A 14,395-nucleotide genomic window follows, 5' to 3' on the forward strand; every position below is an offset into this window, starting at 1 on the left:
GTGGTCAGGACCCTGTTCTACATCTGATGATAAAAGAGGAGCACGAATATTGAGTGTATCAGTTCAGCTTCTGGCTTAAGGCCACTCTCCAGGCAACGTGCCACAGCTATGAAATCACTCTGTTATTTTCGACTTCTCATTAGATGAATAGGGTAGTGCAAGCTGTTTGAAACTCTGCTTTGATGTATTTAAATGTTTTGAAATAATGCCTAGCATTTAATACCAAGTTTTGCTAACATGAGCTTTCCTAAGTGCCTGATAAAAATAGTTTTATTCCCCACTGTTTAAACATTATTTTTCTAATTAAATGCAGATGCTTAAACCACCCCAAGATTCCATTGCTCAGACATTAGATCATCCATCTTAAATCCTGAATTACATTCTAAATTTCTATATGAACACTAAATACTACAGCATATACAATTATGATTCGTTGCTAAAAGTCCTCATTCCCTGGGAACAAATGGGAGCAGCAGGAACAGTGCTCTTCACTCACAGAAACACTTCTCTTTAATTCAGTGTCAAACTTGTCACTGACTTCAGGGACAACTGTATTTGGTCACAAACGCCCAGGTCTTTACTGCTTAAAATAATCTCCTTTAGTTCTGAGTCACACAGGCGCAGAAGCTGCAGACTTGTATAGGTGTGTCCAATGTTTGGCGCTGAACACTGTTTTGTTTTGATAAGCAACAGCTGTTTTCAGAGCAAAATCACAGATTTGCCAGCCCAACTCCCTTGCCAAGGCAAGGTCACCCAGAGCAGGTGACACAGGAACGCGTCCAGGTGGGAAGATTTCAGAGAGATCACTGCCTGACATCAGCACATTTTTACACCCGATTTTAACAAACAGCGGTTCCAGACAATGCTGCCGGCAGCAGGGCGCCAGATCCTCCAGCACCTGTTCCCTGCTTTGGGAGACCCACGCACCGTGCACTTGGGCTTTAACTTTAAATCAGTGATTATCTGCTCTCTTTTCAAAGGCTTTATTCCAACATGTGTACGCTTTGCAATATTTGCAAAGAAAAGAAAGACAAAACAGTCAAGCTGCGAAGTAGCTTCCTTTGGGTAGAACAGGGGGCCCTCATAGGGCTGAGGGCGCTGAGCCATGACGGGCTGCGGCCGGAGCCCGTATAGGGAGCTGGAATTTTGCCCGAGAATGACTCGGGCGCACGCACGGCTCTTGCGCCCGAGAAGCCGCACCTCAGGCCGGCGCAGCGGCCGGACCACGGCAGCCCAGGCCCGGGGCAAGTCACGACAGCACCCCCCTCACGGTTCCATCGCTCACACCGTCCCCTCTCCCCGCCCCGCCACGTCACTTCCCGGGGCGGCCGCAGCCGCCGAGTGTCAGTGGCCGCGCTGTGATGGCGGCGGCAGCCTCGGCTCGGGGCGCCCGCGGGGCTGTGCCGCTCCTGACTCGGCGTGGGCCCCGCGCCATGGGGAGCAGCCGCGGCGGGCGGCTCGCCTGAGGCGGCGGCGGCGGAGACAGCGGAGGGAGGGCGCGGCACTGCCGAGGGAGCCCCGCCGCGGGGGCCGCGACCCGCGCCGCCGGGGATGCTGCGCTGGGTCCGGCAGCAGCTGGTAGGTGCCTCCCTGCGCCCTCCACGCCACGGACCGGGCGAGCTCTCGGCTCGGCCCCGTCCCGACGGCGCCGCCCGGGCCGCGGGTCCGCGGAGGGAGCGGGGGACAGGGCCGGGGTGCGGGAGAGAGGAGAGTCCTGCCCCCCGCAGGGGCTGGGGAGACCCGCGGGCTGCACTTGGATCGTTATTGAAGGGTTTTTAAATTTTATTTTTAACCCGTATCCGAGGGTTTGGGTGTTCCGATCTTTTGGCCTTTGGTTGGTTTTTTTTGTGTGTTTTTTTTTTTTCTTCGAAACCCCCTTGGCACAGAGGACAGCCCGTTCCCTTTCGTGTGACCCCCGTTGGGAAGGGCTCCCCAAACTTCCCGGAGAAATGATGGTGCCTTTTTCCCTGGACTGATACTTCAGAGATTCGCAGCTTCTTCCTCCTTCCCGTTGCGAAATGTTTTAAGGCTTTTTCACCCGACGTGCCTCTCTCAAATATTTTCCCGTACCTGTGCGCTTTGCAGCCGCTGCCTGCTGAGGATTTGAAAGTGCATGAAATTGAAGGAAAACATCCGTGAAATGCTTTTGGCGGGGGAAGCCCCTTGGAAAAGGCAGCAGTGGGGGTGCCTGTCCCCCCGCACGGGCGCTGCTTGCTGTGCTGGGTTAGGAATGAGCAGGGGAAACCAGGCGGCCGTGGCTGTCACGTCTGTGATACTGTAGCAGGGGAAGTACATCGAGATTTACAGTTTTGATTTGAAATATTGGCCGGCTTCCTGCCCCGACCAGCATTATCCTACTTGTGTTTCCTCTAAGGGAGAAATTCTCTCTGAATGATGTATTTGTAAAATAACTTCTTCCATTCTTTGGAGTTACTTTGCATTGCGGATGTTGTCCAGGTTAGTGCAAGAGTTTACATTAGTTAGGTTTTCAGATTTTGATTTGTTAAAGCTTCTGTCTCACTAATGATTTGTACAATTTGTTGCATCACTTTTTACCAAAAAAAGATAAAAAAATGTTGTGTTTTCTTTTTTCTCCTGTTCTTCCCTGACCTGGTTTCCCATGGCCCATAGATTTTCCCAGTTCTGTGTCTGAGGCAGAGAGCTTGTGGTCATGGTCTCATTGCCAGCTTGACAGTGCTCAGTAGTTTGGTCTGACACCAGCAGTTACTGACCTGGAAATTAATTGCTCTGTGTGCGCTCTGACCACATTCTTCTGTTCTGTTACAGTCCTACACACCTTTTTTTATGAAAAAAACCCAAAACTGGTATAACATAGCTGTCATTTTTTCCACTTGAAGGTGGCTTGAGGTTTGTGTGTGTGGTTTTTAAAGCAGCATTATGCTGTCTTCCATGAGTTTAGATTAGGACTGTAACAGTGCTAGCAATTCATGTATCAGGCATGGTTGCTTTTTTCACTGCAATTAGTACACTGACCAGCTTTCCAGAAATCTGTTTGCCCTTAATAGAAAGTAAAACATTAGTGTAACAGGATGAGTAATAAACTTGGCACTAGGAGGTTTTAGTGCTTCTTAAAGGAAAATGGTGGAAAATAACAGTTTAAAACTTGCACTAGTTTTGACAGGGAAGAAACAAATCAGTGTAGTAGAAAAGCAGGACAATAAAAATTCAAGATTCTTGGCAGACATCTAAATATAATACTGATGAGAAAAAATTATTGCAATTATACGTGTTTTTTGAGTTTTTTCCTATAGACGTCACAGATGTTAATGGCTTGGTTGTTTCACTGCTCATAAAGGTGCAAAATGGCCTATGATAGGTATCACACTGCGTGTTTCTTCCTAAAGACACTCAGACAACTCATCCCTGTGTGTAATTGCTGGTTTAACATAGATCCCACCATATGTTTGCTTCTCCACATGGCTGTGATGTTTAGATTCTGAAAGAATGTCAGAGGGCTAAAAACATGGGGAAGGATGCTGACAAAATAACCAGAATGAGTGGGAAGAGTGGGGTGACAGAAATAATCAAATGAAAAGGTGCCAGAATCTCTGTCTGAGAGGAGAAGAGAGGAATGTGTGGGTTTGGATGCCTTTGGAGCATGCATTTGTACCTGTGCTTGATGTGGCAATGGGCTTTGTAAGAGGGTCCTCATCCTTATGGGAGGGTTGGAGTCAGGCAAATGTGTGGGAGTGATGGAAGTGGGATGTTGTAGTAATACAAAAGAAAAACGCTGGTGTGCAGAAATGCTGGAAAAGTAGTAAGGGATTGGGGAAAGGGGGAGGGACTGGTACTTAGCTGAAGGTGCTTTGAGGTAGTTTTTAAGTACTCTCTGTATGAAACCAATGAATTGTTTTGCAATTTCTTGTTTGCTTAAGAGAACAGTATTTCATATACTGAGTGCTCAGGAGTGGGTATGGTTTTGAGAACTTGAATTGTTAAGATGGGGGGAGAATGAAGCAGGTGAACTTCAGGTAATGAGAGGACCTGGTATGGAATTCAGATTATTTTAGCTATGTTTTGAAAGAAGTGACTTTGCTGTGCTTTCTCTGTGAAGTCCAGTGGATGCCTGTAGAGCTACAGAAAGAAATAGAAAGGCATGAACAGTCATCTGAAGAGACATGCTGAGAATGTAAGGCTTCATTCATCCTTATTATTGTCTTACAAGTCTGTAACAGTTTTTTAACTGAGGTGTTAGATGTTTTTTCGTGATTTGTTGTATCTAAGAAATGGGTGACAGTAGTACAGCCTTCAGTGCCTATGTAGCACAAATCATCAGGTTGTTTGTTATCTTGGCCTTAAGTGTGGTTTTCTTGCTCTGATACAATTCATACTGCCCTAGCAGAGACCATTTATCAGTTTTTCTCCATCTAATGCTACCTCATGCTAAATAAGCTGCATAGTAAGTCATTAACTTCCTAGTTAATGTGATGTTATAGAATGTAGTTAATAGTTGGAAGTACTTAGGTTTTAGTAATGAAAAAAATAGAGCCAAATGGAGTTACAATTAATGGCTTTGAGTAAAATGCCATGATAAAGACAAGCTTTGGGCCAGAGAGATGTCTGGGTTCCTGCTCTGTTACCTTGAGATCTCAGAGAGCAGTAGGCATGTGGATTTGGAGGGTTGCATAACGCCACAGGCACAGCCAACTCCGCTTGAAAAAAGCAACCGGATAAACAACAGTTGATAGGAAGCACCATTAATATTCAGGAATAGCATAGTAGGTTTTATTTGCATTTCCAGATATGATGGGTTAGACCTCATGGCAAATCTGTGTACCAAGTGCTGTTGTGGCTCCCACGGCCGAATTTGTGCAGTACCAACACAAAAGGAGAGTACAGTGACATTTGTAACACCCAGGGACTTTCTGTTCCACTTCTCCTTTGGTGGGTTTAGGCAGCATTTGGGCTGTGCTGCTCTCTGATGGTGCACATGCAGTGCAGGAGCTGTTGCAGTGCTATTAACAGAACGTACTGACACCTTCAGTTCTCTGGCAAGGAGGTCTCTCAAAATTGTGGTAGAATACCCTTGTATGTATGATTTTAGCTGCATAATTTTAAATTATTAGTCCTGTCAATTGGAGAAGGGACTCAGGATTTCTCTTCTATTGCTGTTATGAGGAGTTTGAGCCTTTTGAGCTGTTGTCTAACAGGTCAGTAAAGTACAAAGGATTCCACATGGACAAAACCTCGGAGTTGCCTGCCCGGCCCCTCTTATATTAATGACAACTCAAGACAAGTGTTGTGCTCAATTTGGCTGAGTATCTTTGCAGTTTAAGGACCTGAATGCTGTAGTGCACAACAGCTTTAATGCTGTGGAGAGCTGGGTTTGGGCAAATGCAGTTTTCTTACTTTACTGTAAATCAAAGATAAAATCAATAGATTAACTGTAAAACCTAGTTACCAGGCTATTTTATTTATTTCCTGGTTATAAGAAGGTTCAGACTGAGAGGGATGTCAGGAGTTTATCAAGTCCAGAGGTTCTCCATAGGCTGCATTGAGGGGTGATCACAGGGAATGTTTTTGACTGTTCTGTGTAGGTAGTGCCTGTCACACCTCACACCCTCCACAGCCAGCACAGTATCTGTAGGAGTGTTCATCTTCTAGATGTGTTCTAATGAAAAGTTTTTACTAATAAGGGAATGTCCTCAAATAGACTAGCACTAGAGGATTGGATGTCTGGGATGGTTTTTTTTTTTCCTTTCAGATGCTTGTTACTGTTGAGATGTTCTGAGAGGACGGATGGTATTTTGTAATACCTTGCAGTTACTGGCATTCTGAACAAGGTGGACAGCATTTATTTCATTGTTTGCACTGACAAGTGTGTATTATTTTCTCTTAATCATTTCACTGAATACAGTTACTTCCCTCCCCCCCAAAATTCCTTCTGTTTTCTGAATGCTAGAAATACTTTAAACTAATCCAATGATTGAGAATCTAGCTTCTGAAATCACATTGCTATTCTGGAGTACTATATTTCTACCTCTTATTTTTCAATGAAGCCTCTTCCCCTTTCTGGCTAAAACTAACTAGCTGCTTGTTATTTTATGCTAGAAAACTAAATACATATTTGCTCAGAAGAGTTCCTGGGGTTCAGACTGCATGGCTAATACCTTCTGTATTATCACTGAGGGATCAGTGAGGTGCATGTTGGAACAGCCCAAAGGTTGCATTGCTTTGCTGGAGTAGTTTCAGAGCTGGAGGTCAAGGACTCCCCTCCTCTAACTTAGCAGAGCAGCAAATGTGGCCCTCTTTTTTTTGCCAGGGATATTCTTTGATCTCTGGACTAGTGCTCCCATGTGTTAGGGTCTTTTAACCTTATTTTCCCTTTGTATTCTGTGGCTGCTGAGGGCTGATACATTTGCAGCACAATGTGTTCCAAAGCGTGCAGAACCTGGCCCTGTCTTCAGCCAGCTGTCTGCTCCAAATGGAGACATCCGTTGTGTCCTGTGTGTAATTTGTAAGTCTTTCCTCATGAAAATTAAATTCTAAATCTAAGAATTGCATACCAAAACATAATCAAACCAGTCCTGACACTGATTCTTTCTAAAACTGTTTTAAAAATGGGAAGATTGGTGTTGTCTGATGTGCTTTGCTGTGAGACTTGGGTATTTGACCTGTATCTTGTCCCATCCTCTTTTCTTTTTTCTCCTATCCATGAGCTTTTTAAACAGCAAATTTTTGTTGTGCCAAATTTCCACTTATCACTCAATAATTGACTGTATGATATTCCTGCACTAATGGGGTCCTGCTCCCTTAATAGCTTCTATCTGTTTATGGTTTTTATGTGACTAAGGGAGAAGAGGGAGAAGAATAGAATTTTGTTAACAATGAGCAAAAACTATTTGTGTTCTGGTCAATAGGGAGTATCTGGTGGGATGGGTGAAAGGCTCTGTTTACTGCTCAGAGATTGTTTCTGCACTCTCACTGGAAGGTAAAATTTGTAATCTAAGGCAAGTAGATATGTGCTGGATTTAGTAACATTCAACATGTGTTTTGAATATCATTGGTATTTGTTTTTCTAGTTTTAAATGGGTTGGCTGACTTCATTAAAGCTGACATTTGTTTTCCTCTGGAATGGAGAGACAGAAGTTATAAAAGAAAAATACAACATTGTGTTTAAATTTCATTAAAAGTGTCATGACTTATGACTTTCAGTGGCGATCTGCTCATGCTTTTTCTTGACTGTATTGTGATGTGCTCAGTAGTCATGACTGTTTTTGTAATTATGTCACCAGGAAAAGTTTACCTCAAAAAAATCCTTCAATTTCTAGCACAAAATCTGTTTGTTAAGCAAGCAGGTAAGAACTGCAGCAAAATAGATGTGACAAAGTGTCTCTGTAAATGCAAGGTCATATCTTCTAGCAAAACACAGGTGACATATTTGCAGCTAGACTTTTTTCAACCTCTTTTCACCTGCTGTTGAGAAAACCACTTAGCATTAGTGCAGACCATGGTAGAAAAGATAGAAAGTAGGACTGAGAACTACACTGTGATTTAAAAAACAAACGCCTGCAATTCCTTGGCCTCCCACATGCAGTGACTTAAGAGGATTTTTTTTCCTTGTTTACTTTGCGTAAAAATAAGTCTGGGAAAGGAGAACTTTCCTGTAAATGGGAAGGAGAGATAATGATGCAGACAAAAGGCAAACTGTTTGTTTTCATCCTGAAATGTTTTACTAGGGGAAGAGGTTTTAAATGGTTTATGCCCCAAAATACATGTTGTCATCTGTTGTTGCATTTTGTTACTCCTTTGCATGTTTTTGTGCTACTTTGTGTGGCTCTGCACATTTTTGTAGATATTTACATTTCTCTTTGGAAAGAGAATTGCAATAAAATGGAAAGGAAGCTTAAGATTTAGCAAGCTTTAAGGATAGGCTAGTCTGTACACATGTCTGAAAGCAGGGCATTAAACCGACACTTAAATAATAAATCGTGTTCAAAATGGAATTAGAGCTAAAAATGCTATTGGGTGGATGCAGTAGACTCAAAACTGTAATATTTTACAGAGCAGGCTTTTTCAAAGCATGTTAAAAGAAGAGCCAGACAGTTCCAGCAATGAACTAAATTCTCTTCCTGTGAAATTTGTTGAGCAGCCATTGTCAGCAATTGTCAGTATAATTTTGGCACACATTTTGAAAAAAACGTAAGATTTATTATTTAATGGTGATTTTGGGGGAAGATACTTTTGGAAAGGGTTTGTTGTTTTTTGTTCCATGCTGAAAGAAAATATGAATTAGACTCTCAGTGCAGGAACTGATTGGCATAAATAGCTATTGCCTACTAGAACAAATCCAAATATTGAAAACAAGGGTTTTTCAATAATGGCTGTATGAGTAGTCCAGAACAGGAGCTCTTCATGCTTGTGTAAAATACTTTTATAAATGATTCTTCAAAGCAGAGGGTAAACAGCATTTCATTTTAAGATAATAGTGTATTTCGTATGCCAGTACGTGAAGGAATCTATGATTGCTCTGTATTTTTCCTGTCATGGACTTGAGAAATGTAATTTTTTTATGGTGAAATTGCTATCTACAAAATTTGAGCTGCTTTCTAGCCTTAAGGGAAAGTTCATAGCCTGTCACAGTTTGAATGTTTTATTTCATATTGAAAATCTGCTATAAACCTAGTTAACAAATGCAGGGAATGTACAGAAAGGATGTACTTGGGGGGTTCTTTTTCTGAGATCCATCCTATGGTCATTAGAGGCATGTGAAGGATTTGTGTGTTAAATGTTTCATTTCTTGCATTGGTCCTGTATTTCTCAGTGTGGCCTGTTTAGTAGCTGCTATTTCCGTGGTTGATTATTGCTGGATTGCAGCACTTTCCATGTTCAATATAGCTTATATCGTTTGAGAAGTCTTCTGAAAAAGTGGCTTGTGATTTTTGAGCTCTCATTTCTTATTTTATGAAGTGTGATGCCCTGTAGTTGTCTCCTGATGGGTGTCTGAAGTCACCCTTCAGCTTTAAAAATCTTGCCTACTCTCCTTTTGTACATGCCTGACAGGAAGATGATATTGCAGATAAAGAAAACTAATTGCTGGAACCCACAGAGGAAAACTTTTAGTTCTGAAATTAGAACTGTGTAGTTGGAACTGCAAAGGCATCTTCATTTCCATGGTAGAGCAGTGGGCTGCTTTGGGAGCATGTGGCAAAAGACCAACCACGTTTGGCATTTTGGATTACAGACACTGTCAAGCCTTGGTGTCTCTTCAGCTTCTTGGACTTTACATGAAGCACTTTTTTTCAAAGAAAAAAAAATGAGAGCACATTGACAGGCCTTGAAATGTAACTTGGGAGCTGCTAGCCCTGCCTTTGGGATTGAGGCTTGCTTTTTAGAACCTGAATGGTAACTAAGTTTCTTCCTTCATTGAAGCTGAAGACAATTTATTGTAGAGTCTCTTTTCTTCCAAAAAGCATCTGAGCAAAAGTTATTGATGATCTGTGTGTCTGACAGGGAGCATCCTAAAATAAAGCAATGGACAAGGAATGTATTTAGAGACATTTGGCTGGTTAAGCACATGGAGGCCAGAGGATAACCCCATCCAACTTGGCCTTGAACACTTCCAGGAAAGGAGCAGCTACAGGTTCTCTGGGCAACCTGTGCCAGGGCCTCTGCACCCTCACCAGGAAGAATTTCTTCCTTGTATCTAATCCAAATCTGCCCTCTCTCAGTTTAAAGCCATTCCCCTTTGTAATATCACTACAAGAACTTATAAACAGTCCCTCCTTGGCTTTTGTGTAGGCCCTCTTTGGTTACTGGATTAATCAAGTGAATCTTGGCATTCTGTTGAAGACAGTCATGAAAGAGCAGCTATTACAAGGTCTTAGGTTTGTATTATCATATGAAGTCCAAAATGGATTATATTTTATAAATACTGTGATTTGGATTTTAGGAGAGGATAAGAATACCATTTCCTTCATCGATGCAAGTTGGACTGTTATTGAATTAAACAATTTACCTGAATCTCCATTCAAATCCTTTGCTGCTAGCAGGAACTGGACATGCCATAGCAGCCTTTGAGAGTGCTCTGTTAGAAATATTAACTTGCCTGTTCAGCTCGTTTTTCCTTTCTGATTTTTTTGATATTACAAGACCAGTCTGTTTGGCATTGGTGACCTGAGCAGAGAAACTGGCACTGGGCAGTATGTTAGCAGTGAATGAGGCCAGCTTACCTTGCTTGTTGTGTTTGTAGATAAATAAGGAGAAGATAGATTATTTTTTAAAGTTTTAAGTAGGGATTTTTCCAAGTTATTTTGTTGGGCATCTTGGCAAAATAGTATGTAAAGTAAGAACAACTTGAGCTCTTTGTGAGCAGGACTTTGTGGCAAGCACCAGTACAACTTTTCTTGTTGCATTACTAGGCATATTTTAACTTTGTGAAAGGAAGGGTTATTGCCTCATAATTTCACAGGCCTTGTTACCTAGAGGGTGTGTTTTCACAAGAGAATGTAATCTGGCTATATGTCTTTTAGGAGGTTACAGCATGATTTATTATCAGATATTTTGAACAGCTGTAGATACAGTAAGAGGGAAGAGGAAGTTGCACAAATAGTGCATGACTTTAAGTAGTTTTATTTCTTTACTGCAGTGGTATTTAAAAGGGGAGGTACAAATTGCATGGCACTGTGTACACATCGTGGTGCTTCAGCTGATTCACTATTTTAGTTGTTAGAGCAGTGTTTAAAATTGCTGTGAGAGGCTGTTTCTTCCTTCATGCTAACCTTTGATAAGGCAAATTCAGTTTGACTGCTGCCCAGTTACATGACTGAAAGAATTATTGGCTGACTGTATGGAGTACAAATTTACACAGACTTCTGAAAATGGGCATGGTGTGTGAATAGATCATCTTATCTGACAGAGGGAAAAGTATTCTATGTATATTCAGAAGAAAATCCAAAGCAAGAAAATCCATTTCCTCAAAACACCTTTAATCAAAATATATCTTGACAGCAGTGTAATAGCAGACTTTTGGGCTGTCTGCCAGGAAATGTGGTGTTCTGCTTCTGCAGCCATGATCAGTCAAGTCACTTCCCTAGGAGAAAAGCTTTCTGAGACCAAGTTTTCTTCTGTTTATTAGCTTTATTAAGTAGTATGTGATATTCAGAAAGGTTTAGGGGAGCTGCTGCTTTTGTCTGTTGTGTTCAGTGTGGGCTTTTAAAGGAGGAAGAGGTTCTGAATGGGATTTCCTTCTTTCAAACCCCTTTCACTTTTCAGTGGTCACATAGCAGAAGTTCTTTTGGCAAATACAAATTTGGTTTTTCTTCCCCCTCTGTAAAAGCTGTGAGTAATGAATGAGAAACCCTGGGAGATTATATTAAAGTATACTAAGTTTATGCAAGTCATAAGCAAAAACCACCTGGCAGATGATTTGTGATTATCAATGCGCATATTGCAAAGCCTGATAATGAAATGGACGTGTTGCTTGCCAGTCTCATGTCAGTAATCCTTGCTGAAAGATCTGTGGATTTCTGGTGTCTCACCCAGCAGTGCTGTGGAGTGTGTGGGGAGGGCGTTGGTGCACGCTGCCATACCTTAATAGTGGTATTGAAGTGTTAAGTCTTGAAGGAGATGTGTATGTTACAGCAACAGGTTGAGTACAAAAGCCTTTTTTTCTTTTCTTCCTTTGCACTTGCAGGTGTTGGGAGGGTCTTTTTGCTTCCTGTGCGGTTGCCTGGTTTGTTATGTGTGTTATTAAGGCCTCCTCAGCAGCAGTGTAAAACTTTTCTTTCACGGGGAAGCTTTTTATTATATGACCAGACAACTGGCATGACATATTAAAAAAAGATGGAAAAAAAACCCCAAGACAAAACCAAAACCACAAACCAAAATGGGAAAATGGATGGATCAGTTTTCCTTACCTGATGGCCAATGGGCAGTTCTCCAAGTACATTGGTTGAGATGCAGACAAAATGTAGGAAAGAATTGTTTGGGGGTGGCTGTTGAATCTCATGGCTTTCATGAAATAAATTGCATTAAATTGCAGTCAAATATTTCTCCTCAGTTCCCTGGGATATGTTTTCTGTGCTGTTTTAAAGGGGCCTAATTTACTGCACAGAGAATATCTTTGTCTAACTTTTAGAACAGTAATGAAATCACTTCTGAAGAAGTTCATTGAAAATTACTCAGACTTTGCTTACAGTCATTCAAATTTATAAGAAATTAAAACTATGAATCACTTCTTTCTTTTCCTATTTTTAAAGGTTCTTTTCATTTGTGCTTTATAAATCAGCTTGACTAGAGTATCTCTGTACTGTATATAAGAGGCATGCTTTTAGGCTGTTTTCAAAACCAAAGTATTAAGTTCATCTGGGTGCAAAACTTCTGCTGGGGAAGTGTGTAGCAAAGATTCAATGAGAGCTGTATTCCAAGGGTAGATAACGCCTGGTTTGTGTTGGTAAATCATCTGAGGAACTGAACTTTAGCCAATAAATCTAGATTTAATTTGCAGCATGAAGGGGAGAAAAATCAGGTCACTTCATCATATGGTCAAATTTTATTTAAAGGGGATTCATGTAATATATATGCCTGTAATATACCTGGTCAAGAAGCCTTAAATACCAGGTCTTGTCATATATTCAGCATTATTTGTTATGAAGTCAGTGATCTGTGCACTTGGGTAGAAATAATTTCACTAGATAACTGCAGGAAAGCTAACTTTTTTTGGAAAGAGATTGGTGACAATTCAATCATTTTGCAAGACTCTAATTTAGGGTTTCTCTGCTCATGCTGTTTAGCTGCAGAAATCTTTGACAAGGGCATGTTACCCTACTTTTGCAGCTGAGTTGGAGAATGACGTTAGAAAGAGAGAACTGTCTATTAAGTGAAATTAGGAAACAGTGTGCTTTCTGCACTGCTTTGCTGGCTGCACAGAGTCACTGTGGAAAATCCCTTGCTGGGCAGAAATTTGGTCTACAAATCAGTTTAGTGTCAGGAGCAGGCTCTGTGACCAGCACCATAGTTAGAGAAGAGTTAAAGACATTTCAGCTCTTGAACAATGAAGTTCAATGCCTGTGCAGAATTTTCCTTGGAGAGATGTGTAATTCAAATTTCTCTGGAAGATCTGCTTAGTTGTGGTCTCATCAGCTAATTGTGAGATGGCAGGGTTGTTGGCTAATTTCAAGTGATTTTTAGTAGTCATAGTCATAAAACTTAGGAAATCTGGGTTTTGTTCCCAGCTCTGACACTCACTTCCTGCTGTGACTACAGCCGAGTCACTGAGGTTGTCAGGGATGTGTCCTTTTCCCAACCACAGCTCTGACAGCTGAGGGGTTTTTGTCCCTGGCCTGCCTTGCATGGGCACTGTGATCTGCTGACTGCACAGCTTCTGTGCCTTCTCCGTGGCAAATGTCAACGAAACAGAATTGAATTGCTATGGACTGCAAATTTAAGCTGTTTTTGCTCCACAACTGCACCTGTAAACTTGTATGGCCTGAGATTCTGATTTATTTGGAAAGTAAAGTTCTTGCTTTTAGTCATCTGCGCCTGCTTCAGCAGAGGTATTCATTCTGATAGAAGTGCTTGTGCAGTGAGACTGGAGTTGTACAGAGGTCTTTACTCTTCATCATAAATGTCATCATACTCATCAACCTTCAGGTGCTCAGATAGTGGCCTAAAAAGGGCATATAAAAAATTCAGTGATATCCTAGTCAGTCAGTAATCTTTGATTTATCTTTTAATAGCGTTCAGCAAGTGGCATGCAGGTTAGCATTTATCACTGTCAGAAAGAAGACTGCAACTTGTTTTCTCTGCTCTTTGTGGTTTTTTTCCTTGCTTTACATCTGTTTGATTTAGAGTGGAATTTTTTCAGACTGTAGAGTCTGACTTTCCAAAGTGAGGATGTCTGGCATTTTGTGAGTGCCAGACATTTTCTGAGATGTAGAAGAGAGCTGTGCATGAAGTCTTCCTAATTAGGCACCTTTTTTCTTGCTTGAAAAACACTTTTATTTGTGGCATCTTGTGGATTGGTTTAGGAATACTGTGTCACTAATGTCAGATATCCAAAATGCTTCTGCTACAAACACTCTTCTCTTTAAGTTTTGTGTCAGCAGTTAACAGGTACATTTTTTTTCATCTTCCTTTCATGCTTGTATTTCTTTTCTTAAAGCTGTGAACAGTTCCTTGCATTTTGCTTTTGGTATCCTGTGTATTTTTTTCCATCCTTTCCCCTATCTACTTTTTGTCTCCCTGCTCCACTCTTATCTTTAAACAAGTTTTCACCCTGGAGCATGTGACTAGACCAGCCTTCCACTGCTTGTCATCTAAAGTTTATTCTTGTTCAAATCTCTTTGAAAAATCCCCCTTCCTTTCCTTCTCCCTTCATTATTCTGGACCTCTTTCTTTCTAAAGCAGAATGTTTCTGTAGTAATGATGCCAA

At 41.5% G+C, this 14,395-nt stretch overlaps 1 protein-coding gene across 5 annotated transcripts in view; it reads left to right on the forward strand.

Moving 5' to 3' along the window:
• Positions 1-1,334: 1,334 nt before the first annotated feature.
• ATP11B (ATPase phospholipid transporting 11B (putative)) overlaps positions 1,335-14,395 on the forward strand; it is a 65,243-nt gene continuing 52,182 nt past the window's right edge. For all 5 annotated transcript variants that reach the window (XR_004060951.1, XM_030954066.1, XM_030954067.1 and 2 more), the window contains exon 1: positions 1,335-1,578. Coding sequence is in view for 4 of the 5 variants with exons in the window: in XM_030954066.1 (XP_030809926.1) it covers positions 1,552-1,578 (27 nt within the window). In the remaining variant the exon portion in view is untranslated. The remainder of the gene's footprint in view (positions 1,579-14,395) is intronic.

Source organism: Camarhynchus parvulus, chromosome 9 (genome assembly GCF_901933205.1).
Source record: "Camarhynchus parvulus chromosome 9, STF_HiC, whole genome shotgun sequence".
NCBI lineage: Eukaryota > Metazoa > Chordata > Aves > Passeriformes > Thraupidae > Camarhynchus > Camarhynchus parvulus.